At 38.6% G+C, this 12525-nt stretch overlaps 1 protein-coding gene across 3 annotated transcripts in view; it reads left to right on the top strand.

Moving 5' to 3' along the window:
* LOC139946983 (actin-binding protein WASF3-like) overlaps positions 1–12525 on the top strand; it is a 36109-nt gene that overhangs the window by 5682 nt on the left and 17902 nt on the right. For all 3 annotated transcript variants that reach the window (XM_071944784.1, XM_071944783.1, XM_071944785.1), the window contains exon 2: positions 11203–11489. In XM_071944784.1, coding sequence (XP_071800885.1) covers positions 11203–11489 — 287 coding nt within the window. The remainder of the gene's footprint in view (positions 1–11202; positions 11490–12525) is intronic.

Raw genomic sequence — 12525 nt, 5'->3', positions numbered from 1 at the left:
CTGAGTTATAAAGTTCACAAATTTGGGGTCATCTTATTTCCTTATTATTATTATTATTATTATTATTATTATTATTATTATTATTATTATTATTATTTATCACAGACAACTCAACAGAAAACATCAAAAGTAGACACCATTAAACATGAATTCTATCTGGGCTGTATTAGTTAATGTGACTTTTTCAATTTGGGAACAATTCAAGTTTTTTAATTTAATTCTAAATCTAAGTCTCGCATCGAAGCATCATGCTCATCATCAATGATCATGTTGACTTTGTCTGTACATGACCAAGGTTCAATCTCATTCACACAGATTTGTTTCAACATCCACTATAAGGTGAGCATTACAAAAACATGCTCTAGCGACAACCCAAAAGTTGTAAAAGTCTACAGGACAGGCGACATAACATCTGAGACCCTAAGTTAGATGTTATGTTCTAACTTCCATTAACCCAAGGTTCTACTCTTGACTTCTTGAGTCCTTGTTGATTTATTAGGAAAAGTTTCCGTATGGCGCCACCACTTTTTCATTCGAAATAAAATAATATAGTATCTAATTTACCTGATTGATATATCCCTTTTTGTAAAAATGAGTGAAAAAGTGGTGGCGCCATACGGAAAGTTATCCATTTATTATTATTTGTTGATTTATGATGTGATGTATTTATAAAATTACTATATTTTTGTACAGTCTTGTGAGTGATTGATCATGTACTGCATGCATGTACTGTATGCATGAACGATTTTGGGTAGCTAATGCATGTGTCGGCGCAGTTTGTTTAAAATAAAAAAAAATTGAACTTTTTACTGTATTTTATAAAATTATTGATTTACAAGTTGCAAGTTTTCTCCCACTTCAGTGGATTTACTACTTGGGGCCCTTACTTCTCTAACAATTGTGATGCTATCCACGCAGTGGACTTTTTGCGGTAGGAATTACGCACATATTGCATTGAGCGATCAACCGTAAACTTCTTTGATTATTTTGTAGTTCGGTCTGTTGGAGCGAAAGCACCATCATTAAGGGGGGAGGGGGCCTAGGCGCATTACGGCATTGTTGGAATGAAAGGACGGTCTGGCCTGGGGGATCGCGGCATTGTTCAAATGAAAATAAGGTCTCAGTGTATAAAAAGTTCAGTCGTGTTTGACGTTTGACCGCATTATTGAGTAAGAATTCTCTACACAAAGACCGTTGATTTGAACTGGACAAGAAGGTATTTATTTTTTCACGCAGTGAACATTAAAAAAAATCAATGGTCAGCAGACGAGGCGCACCGAAAGATAAGACGCACCGATGTTTTGGGGGTCTAAAAATCAGATAAGACGCGTCTTATCTGCAGGAAAATACGGTACCACTTTTGGGGGGTCAACAGGGAGCATGGTTTCATTGGTACCTATCTTATTCTTGTCTCTATCCCCCCCACCCCCCACCCCCCAAGAAGCTCTTCATAGTTTTTCAGGTTGCTTGCTGGTATCCATCTTCGGAAGAGGTAGCCTCGTTACCCAGGGCAGCATGCCCGAATCACCTGCCTAAAATTGCATGCAGGTGACGAAAGCCATGGCTTCCATTGCCCCTGGTCTTGGCCTTCGTGCCCTTCAAAAGTTTCCTAAAGACTTTCCAATGGATGGAATGTGCCTTTTGCAAAATGGAAATGGCCTCGTCCTTTCAAAGATTAAATTCCATTCTTTGAAAAAAATAATGATGTTTTAGAAATATCGGGGAGCGTGTCGTGTGGAAAACATTTTGATCAGGCTTTTTCAGTTGACCCCAAAAGTTTGCATAGTTATCCGCCTGATACGCTACATGTACTTTCGAACGTGACTTGCAGCGGTGACTTGTCTGTGGGGAGAAATCCTGGCTCGTCATCAGAATAAATTTATTGCCTAATTTTCACTCTCATTTGTGCAGGCAAGGATGCAATTTATCAGTCACTGGGAATGTTTAGACATGGGAGGTACATGTAGAATTCTACCTCCATGGTTAAAATTACGTGATAATTTAGCATTTTAAGAGAATCTCAGAGTGTGTTGCTTAAAAAAAAAAAATCCATACCGCACTAGCACTATTCTCCAAAATGGCATATAGACCTTATTGAATATGAGGTCACGCGGCTCAAATATCTGAACTACAAAATGGCGTCTGTGGGTATGTGTACGTGCATGTGCCGTGTAGGCCTGGGAGAATAATTTGAATATCCGGTTAAAGAAACACGTTGCCTTGGATCGGTCGAGTTGGTCTTTGAAAAGCGTTTGTAATCGTTTCATATAAAATGCATCTGATTAGAAAGATGTTTAAAAGTAGAATATATTGATCCACACAAACATGCCTCGAAATTGCACGGTTTTCCTTTTACCTCGTTGACTACATGTAGCTTGGTCGGCCATTCATGGGAGTCAAATTTTTGACTCCCATGAATGGCCGACCATGTTAGTTCGCAAAGTAAAAGGAAAATCAAGCAATTTCGAGGCAAATTTGTGTGGACAATTGTATTCTACTTTTAAAACATCTTTCTAATCAATGCATTTTATAACAAACGGTTACAAACGCTTTTTATATACCAACTCGTCCGGTCCAAGGCAACGTGTTCCTTTAAGATGGCAACTTTTCATAGCAAAAAGGGGTTATTCAATACGGTCTGTTGAGGCACACACAAGCTTAGGACGTACACAATATGTGTGTCAATACATAATTACTGTATTGCCCAATGTGTACGTCTATACTTCAACCCCTTTTAATAATCGCTAACAAGTAAATTTTTATGCCAACAATTATTTTGAGCAATTATCAATAGTATTTGGTGTACTGTATTCAGGATTGTGTGACGCTAGTAATCTACTTTAAACATGAACCATGTCTTACTGTGATAAAGAAAAGAAACAAGAAGAAGGAAGTTCTGTATTACCAGTGACCTTTTCCTCCGTAGTAATGGATAGAAGGACCATAGTACACATTGCACAACAAATAAACAACAGGTACATGTAGGCCTACACAGTATGTAAAGTGTCTGTGCAGCACATGCACACACATGTATACAGTCGACTTGGGTTATTATATTTAAAACAAGGTTGCTTGGATTGGCCAAATTACCCCTTTAGTGACTTGTATTCTTCGTTTTTTAAAAGGCATGGGCACCAAGGCATTTTCCCTTGGTAAAGGGCACCCTACACATTATGGAAATTATATTTCTACTGTTGTATTTCAAGGGCACCAAGGCAATGACCATAGGGCATGGAGGCAATCGCCTTCGTTGCCTCTGTCAGTCTGTCAGTCTGTAAAGTACATGTATGTATAAGGCCTGACTTACAGGAACATGTAAGAGAACGGCAAAACAAAGAAGAAATGAGATTTAGGACTTCAGATAATACTCTTTAAATGTAGAACCTTGATAAAGACTATTTCAGAACTGTAGGGACAGTAGTAATAATAATAATAATAATATAGGTATTTATACTACGCCTTTAACACAGATCAAAGCGCTGTAAACAATAAATAAAACAAGAACAATACGAGGAAAGAAAGATAAACAACCAGATTTCCTGTTTTCAACGCCTCCAAAATACTGCTGCCCGCATTGTGGCACTATCTAATAAATCCTGTTCCATCACCCCCATTCTGAAACAACTACACTGGCTCCCGATCTCTCAACGAATCATCTTCAAGAAATAGTAAAAACCATTGTAATTCTTTTTACAAAATTACAAAAATAACGGTACTCTTTTTAACGAGGATGACTGTACACATATTGTATATAATTTTGTACATTGTCTTTGTGAAAGTACGTAGAGCAAGGACATTTCCCCACTGGTAAAATTTGTCCTACAACTTGCACTTCCTGGTTTTCGTGGCTGTCTGTCATCTGTGATCAAAGTTAACGGTGTGCACTTGAGATCAAATATTGATAACAGTGAAAGCGTTCATTCTTATTAAACTAGTATTAAAAAACAATGACTCGGTTAAAACGTTCATGCTTGAGTCATTATATATAATGGTGAATTCATTTTTCCTATAGAAATAATGTACGTGTAACCAGAAGATGGATTCTCCTAGATTACCGTTACACGAACAATTGCTTTCAGCAACTTTGCATTCACAGCAAAATATTTCGATTGGATAGTTTTGTGCTCAATGAACGCAAATTTTGAGTAGCAAATGACATGCCTGATACTTCACGAAGGCAATGAAGGTGATTGCCTTCATTCCCCAGCTCTGGTCATTGCCTTGGTGCCCTTTACCAAGTAGAAAATGCCTTGGTGCCCTTGCCCTTTCAAAAGCGAAGCGTACACATACATGTAGTACTTGTACTGTTACTCGACAGACTATTAGTTACATCCTAGGGGAATTGCCTTGGTGCCCTTTACAAAGTAGAAAATGCCTTTGTGCCCTTGCCCTTTCAAAAGCGAAGCGTACACATACATATAGAACTTGTACTGTTACTCGACAGACTTATAGTTACTTCCAAGGGGAAGTTCCCTTTAAAGGAGAGGAAATGCTTTGTGCTGGTTCACAAGAATAGAGTTTCACTCTAAGTTATTCAGCGGCGTACACGTGAATAGAATGTACACATATTCGTGACCTGCTTTTGTGAATGAAGAAACTAAAAGTGCCTATAGCGAAGTGAGTAGGTTTCTGTACATCGTACTTGAAGTCTCGTACATTATTGAGTAGTCGCAAGATACACTGTACATTGTAAGATAATCTTGTAAAATGGAATTTCTGAAGCTGACAAAACTTTGTTTGCACTGAAGGGCTTCTCAGGCCTGGCTCGCATATTTTTATGTCAGTTTTTTGTTTCTTTGGATTTTATTCATTGGTTTTGTTTCACGTTGTACACTGATGATTGTGTACTTCCATGACTGTATTTTTAAAGGCAGTGGACACTATTGGTAATTGCTCAAAATAATTATTAGCATAAAACCTTTCTTTGTAACAATTAATGGGGAGAGGTTGATAATATAAAACATTTTGAGAAACGGCTCCCTCTGAAGTAATGTAGTTTTTGAGAGAGAAGTAATTTTCCACAAATTTGATTTCGAGACCTCAGATTTAGAATTTGAGGTCTCGAAATCAAGCATCTGAGAGCACACAACTTCATGTGACAAGGGTGTTTTTTTCTTTCATTATTATCTACATGTAGCAACTTTGACGACCAATTGAACTGAAATTTTCACAGGTTTGTTATTTTATGCATATGTTGAGATACACAAACTGTGAAGGCTAGCCTTTGACAATTACCAATAGTGTCCCGTGTCTTTAAAGGTATGGTCTATTTTCGGGGAAAAAATGTCAAAGATTAGTATCCTCACTTGGTGTATCCCAACATACAGTGTAATACAGTATAAGAACAGTAACTAGTAGTGCAAATGTTGACACAATTTATCACCAATTTGCTAGTTCAAAAACAAAGGGAAACAAACAAAATCTTGCATAAATGTAGAATCATGTGCTTCCAGATGCATGAGAACTTCTCAGATTTAAAATATTGGGTGAAAAATTAACTCTTTCTGTACAACTACTTTACTTCAAACGGTGTCGCTTCTGGCATTGTTTTATTCAACACAAACAGCTCTCCAGTTTTCAAATGATTTTACAAGGCCTACCAAAAAAACATGATCAAAGAATTGTTTTAAATGTTTATATAAGGGCCTTTGCCTTTTAAAAATAAGGTCGCAAATGTGTATGTACCATGTCATACTCAACTCTTTGTGATTGGTTAGCAGATTCTACCCTCAGTGGAAATTTTCATAATCTAAAAAAATAAGAATAAAATAATATTTTACTTTATCTCAAAATAACCTTCTGTTGCGAAAATGTGCACCAACCTACTTGTATTTCACTCCAACACAGAATCTCACAATTTAATTAAAATGTTTTCTTCAGCTTGGTGGTTTAATTGTTGATTTCATTCTCATTATTGTCCGTTAGAATCTGTCCAGGGCTCTTTCAATTAAAGATTAATTGTGCGAATGCATTAAACTATTAGTTTGTGTGACTAATGGATAGTTAATTCAGGTGAGGCCTGATCTGGCGATAGTGCGATAGTACTGTGAGTCCTTTTTCCCTGAATGCATATTGCATACACTTAAAGGCAGTGGACACCATTGGTAATTACTCAAAATAATTATTAGCATAAAACCTTACTTGGTAACGAGTAATGGGGAGAGGTTGATAGTATAAAACATTGTGAGAAACGGCTCCCTCTGAAGTAATGTAGTTTTTGAGAGAGAAGTAATTTTTCACAAATTTGATTTCGAGACCTCAGATTTAGAATTTGAGGTCTCGAAATCAATCATCTGAAAGCACACAACTTCGTGTGACAAGGGTGTTTTTTTCTTTTCATTATTATTTAGCAACTTTGACGACCGATTGAGCTCAAATTTTCACAGGTTTGTTATTTTATGCATAATGTTGAGATACACCAACTGTGAAGGCTAGTCTCTGACAATTACCAATAGTTTCCAGTGTCTTTAAACGTGATACTGTTTGGTCAGTTGGTAGGCCTACACATGTACATGTATAGTGTGTATGCGCATTTTGTATTGGAATCAAGTTTGTACAATAAGTGAGAATTGTGTATCTACAATGTATGTGCTAGGGTTGGGACGTTTAACCAGTTGAACCTCTGACGGCTACTTAAAACTGTCAAACCTATTTTTGTATCCTAAAGGTAGAGTTATAGTCGGTCGCGCATTAGTCGGGCGTCGGAAATCTAGACGCGCGATCATAAAAAGACACTGTTTTTAGGCCTCAGTCTTGGGATTGCTCGCAAGAGTTCCGTCGCGCCACCATCGCGCGACCGACTATAAACCGGCCCTAGGCCCCTAATGGTCATAAAAACTTGAATTCAATGTGTCTTCATAATAATAAAATAGATAAATTTAAAATCTTGGACATTATTGCTGTGTCCTTCCGACGTATGTCAGATGGGACGCTAAGCAGGACACATGTACTGTACAAATAGGTCCTGTGTTTTGTGTAACTAATGCACAAAATATGTAGAAGCCAGTTACTAAGGAAGGGGCTTGCCCCGGTGTGTCTGGCAATGGGCTGCAGATTGTACATAAATTTTGTCTAATTTTTAAAATGCAAACAACTCAAAAACTGTCTTAGAATTTTTCTGTCTGTTACACCATTGAGTACCATATTGGTAATTATATGAGCTATAAGACTATATAAAATATTGTTTTAAATTGTGACCTGCCTCTGATTTCCCCTTTCTGCTTACCACAAACATACATACAAGTGCTAACACATTTCGGTGTATGGGTAAAAACCAAAATTAATATTCTTTATCCCCGATGCAAATTTAACATCTATTATATCGTTGCGGTACCCGCTGCCAAAAACATAGGATTCGAACTGCCTCTAGCTGCTGGGCAACCTCGGTAGTCTAGTTGGTAAGACACTGCTCTAGAATTGCAAGGGTCGTGGGTTCGAATCCCACCCGAGTAACATGCCTGTGATATGTTTTCACAGGACTCGGGGAAAGTACTGAGTATACAGTGCTAACACACATCGGTGTATGGGTAAAAACCAAAATTAATATTCTTTATCCCCGATGCAAATTTAACATCTATTATATCTTTGCGGTACCCGCTGCCAAAAACATAGGATTCGAACTGCCTCTAGCTGCCGGGCAACCTCGGTAGTCTAGTTGGTAAGACACTGCTCTAGAATTGCAAGGGTCGTGGGTTCGAATCCCACCCGAGTAACATGCCTGTGATATGTTTTCACAGGACTCGGGAAAGTACTGAGTATACAGTGCTAACACACATCGGTGTATGGGTAAAAACCAAAATTAATATTCTTTATTCCCGATGCAAATTTAACATCTATTATACCACAAACATGTTTTCAGCGCATTATTTTTTCTGTGGACAGTTAGCCCCTGCATTCCGCATTATATCGCGCCAAGAATTGAAGCCAACTGTAGACGGAAGCTTCTCTCATCCACACATCACTCCTTTATAATTCATTGACTTCACCTCTGTCATCATCATTCAATGCCAGTTACTGAATGCCATGCATAGTCACAGACTCACAGCTGCCCCTGGAATACACAATGATCTGTTAGAGAACAAAAACAACTAATTGTAATAAGTATTGGCTGCAAGAAACAGCTGAGAGATGGAACTTACAATTTAAAGCCATTGGACACTTTCGGTTAACAGTATTCTCCAAAGGCCCACACTTCGTTTATCACATCACAATTTATATAAAATAACAAACCTGTGAACAGGGCTGTATGCTTCGTTTTTGAAAGGGCAAGGGCACCAAGGCAATTTATCTCTGGAAAAGGGCACCCTATGAGAAAATTGTAAATTTCCACTGGAGCATTTTAAGGGCACTAAGGCAATGACAAGGGGCAACGGAGGCAATTGCCTTCGTTGCCTCCGTGAAGTATAAGGCCTGTGTGAAAATTTAGGCTCAATCGGTCATCGGAGTCGGGAGAAAATGGGAAAACCCACCCTTATTTCCGCACGCTTCGCCGTGTCATGACATGTGTTTAAAATAAATCTGTAATTCTCGATGTCGAAAATTGATAGTTGTTTTAATGTTTTCTCAAAAAGTAAAGCATTTCATGGAATAATATTTCAAGAGAAGTCTTTCACCATTACCTTCTGTTAAACCCTGTAAGTTATTTGTAAATCTGTGAACTTTTATTATTATTTGTTTCTGTTCGGAAAGTGTATAATGGCTTTAACATGTTTAAGGCAAGCAGCTTTTCTTCGGATCAGCTGATATCCATCTTTTTTTTTTCGCAGTTTTACCATTCAAAATTAAAAAATATTATTCAAAATCATTAACACTTTTGTAATTTTCTCTATTTAGGTGAAGTTAAAGTTGCAGACTTGCACTTTTGTGCAATGTTTTGTTAGTGACTTACGTTCATGTACATTGTACATACATGTACATGTACTTCTCTATTATCTGACAAACCTATGTTCAGAAATGTTGCATTTTGAAATGGTTTCAGATGCAAGTATACCTTGCATAGTCACAGACACAGAGCTGTCCCTCCAATACACAGTGATCTGTTAGGGCCCAACTTCATAGCGCTGCTTAGCGGCCAATTTTGTGCTTACTTTGCAATTTCTATTTCATAGTTCTGCTCACCTTAAGCATACGAAAAGGCATGCTAACCTTCTGGTGCTTACCGCACGAAAATAAATGACGTCACATTGCAAATCCACGGTAAACACCCAATAGGGCCGCCAAATTTTTCTGCTAACCTGTGAAATACGCAGAGGCTTAAGCAAATTTTTCTGCTACAGTAAGCCCGCAAATTTGCTCACCGTTAATCAGCGCTATGAAATTGGGCCCTGTAAATAAATACCAGATTGGTCTCAGAGGAATGGAACTGACAGACAGTTTGTGCAATGTTTTTGTCGGTGACTTGCCGACTTATTTTTATTGTAAAAGGCTTAACAATTTTTTTTTTTGAGGAGTGATGAATATAATTACAGTTGAGAAGACTGAGCAGTTTAACTAAGAAGTACATAATTATAAACATGTAATAACAATAGTCGGTTTTTATTTAGTGCTTTATACACCCGAAGGGCGTCTCAAAGCACTTGTACATCTCCCTCTTGAAGAACTACACACACGTACTACAGTAGTTCAATGGTGAAAGGTAAATTGTACCATCATAACCATAGAGTTTGGTAGAGGATGGTGATGAAGTCACTGACCCCCATCACGAATGCACCTGATAGTCTTTTACATGTATTTATGTCAAGTGCATGCACTTGTACCATACAGGCCTGTCAGTTACACACAATGTACATTAATGACTCTTGACAGCCGATGATGGATAAAAGCCAAGCTCATCCTTAAAGGCACGGGGCACTATTGGTAAATTACTCAAAATAATTGTTAGCATAAAAACTTACTTGGTAACGAGTATTAGGGAGCTGTTTTTCCTAGATTCAAATTGTGGGGTGAAAAATAACCACTTTTTCTAAAACTACACTACCTCTAACAATGTTTTTGAATGCTTACTGCCTTCTTTTAAATAATTAATATCAACAGCTCTCCAGTGTATAAATCTTTAAAGTTGCATTTTTAGCCATAGAGACAATAGGCATTAATCTTACTCATTGTACGTACACGTACATGTACACTACATTCATTATGAGTTTAAACATAATGCCAGTCTGCCAGCGGACCATGAAGTCTTGGTGTGTTGTCTGAGCACTCTTCCATGGACATGTGTAGGCTAGACATGTGTGTGTTCCTAATGTTCATTTTGATAATTACCAGTCGTCATCAAGATTGGGCTGGATCGTCCTTGGACAGCATGTTGTTGCATTAGACATGTTAGACTGATAAAGTCACTAAACATATTGGAGCTCCAAATATGCAATAGGGCATTCATTAACAGTCTTTCAACAGTACGTACATGTACAGTAACATACAACTTCATAATATGCAGATTATATAGGGCTAAAAATTTACACTGGACTGCAGGCGCGAGGCTAGACTGGTACCCTGTCTTTAGGATAGGCACTGGTCTTACAGACCCTATGATTTCATTGGATTGGAGTGTAGGTTTGACTCAAGGGCCAAATTTCATAGTGCTGCTTAGCGTCCGATTTTGTGCTTACTGTGCAATTTCTATTTCATAGCGCTGCTAACCGTAAGCACACGAAAAGGCATGCTAACCTTCCGGTGCTTACCGCACGAAAATAAATGATGTCACAATGCAAATCCATGGTAAATATGCAATATGGCCGCCCAATTTTTCTGCTAACCTGTGAAAGACGCTAAGGCTTAAGCAAATCTTTCTGCTACAGTAAGCACGCAAATTTGCGTACCGTTAAGCAGCACTATGAAACTGGGCCCTGGTCTTGACACGTGACCTTGAGCAAGACACTTTTCTATTATTGCTGCCTCTCTTGGATGGGATGCAAAGCCATTTGTCCAGTGTGTTGTGTATTAAATGCACATAAAAAAAAAACAGTGCACTTAAAAGAAGAGGTTTGCCCGGTGTTCCTTGTCTGATCGCAAGAAAATTGCTCCATAGCCCCTTGTCAAAGATCTCATACCTCAAAAAATTTAGAACTGCCAAATACCTTGCAGGAAAGAAATCATAGTGCAGTTGATGCACTCCTAGGGGTGTGCATTTTAAAGCACTGTACAATCCCAGTGCTGTTATTTGTAGTAAATTTGTTAAATTCTCCCTTTTTTTCATCAATGCAGAAGTCTGAAACCAGTCACCATGCCATTGGTCAAACGAGAAATTGAGCCGGTCAACTTGAGCCGAGGGGTGATCTCACAGGGCATCTCCAACGAGCTAGAGTGCGTCACCAACACCACACTCTCCGGTATCATCCGGCAGCTGAGTAACCTGAGCAAGCATGCCGAGGACATCTTCGGCGACCTCTACAACGAGGCCAACTCGTTGTGTCGGAGGTCAAACTCACTCCAGGATCGGATTGATAGACTGTCGGTCAAGGTCAAGCAACTGGACGCGACGAGAGACGATGGTAAGAGGAATTATTTCACGCCGCTGCAGCTGCCCCTGGTTTCTGCCTGCTTCTGTCTTTCTAGTCCTGTCTTTTTTATGCATTTGTTTTTCTCGTTATAAATGCTTGTTTTTCTATGATTATTTTTTTTTTTTGGAAGTGGGGGGGGGGGAGGAGGAGGTGGATTTTGACGACGGACATGGTTTGTCCAAAGCATTGGGAACTCAAGTTCCTTGAAGCTACATTGTACTACATGTGTGCAATGTAAATGTACACGCTCATTTGGAACTAAAGTTCCTTAAAGACAGTGGACACTACTGGTAACTGTCAAAGACTAGTCTTCACAGTTGGTGTATCTCAACATGCATAAAATAACAAACCTGTGAAATTTGAGCTCAGTCGGTTGAAGTTGCGAGATATGAAAGAAAAAATACCCTTGTCACACGAAGTTGTGTGCTTTCTGATGCTTGATTTCGAGACCTCAAATTCTAAACTTGAGGTCTCGAAATCAAATTCGTGGAAAATTACTTCTTTCTCGAAAACTGCATCACTTCAGAGGGAACTGTTTCTCACAATGTTTTATACTATCAACCTAACCCCATTATTCGCATCAAGAAAGGTTTTATGATGAAAATTATTTTGAATAATTACCAATAGTGTCCACTGCCTTTAAACTTGAAGCTACATTGTGAATATAATGTAGAACTTTGTTTATCCAGGCCAGGATAGGTCATCGTCACAGCTTGACCAAATCTCACAATCATTCTATAGCAAGTTCAAGTGGGCACAAATAGTCGACCCGTGGTTGACTACTGACCAGCAGTGTACATTCGCAGTGACGCACTCACTCGAACGACTCATTTGGAAGTCTAGTCAACCTTCTGCCTTTTCGCTGTAGTGTCACTGGTTCCCCTCTGCGCTTTACACATGTTAGAATGGAACATGCTGTTGGAACCAGTGAAGAAACCATGGGCTCAAGGCTGGTTCCAAAGGGTTTGAGTGCAAATGGAAACCATTGTGCACACTCGAACTTACTCCATGATGTACTGACTGTGTA

This window comes from Asterias amurensis, chromosome 14 (assembly GCF_032118995.1).
Source record: "Asterias amurensis chromosome 14, ASM3211899v1".
Lineage (NCBI taxonomy): Eukaryota > Metazoa > Echinodermata > Asteroidea > Forcipulatida > Asteriidae > Asterias > Asterias amurensis.
Note: the sequence above shows the minus strand (reverse complement) of the source record. Positions and strands in the feature narration are given on the sequence as shown.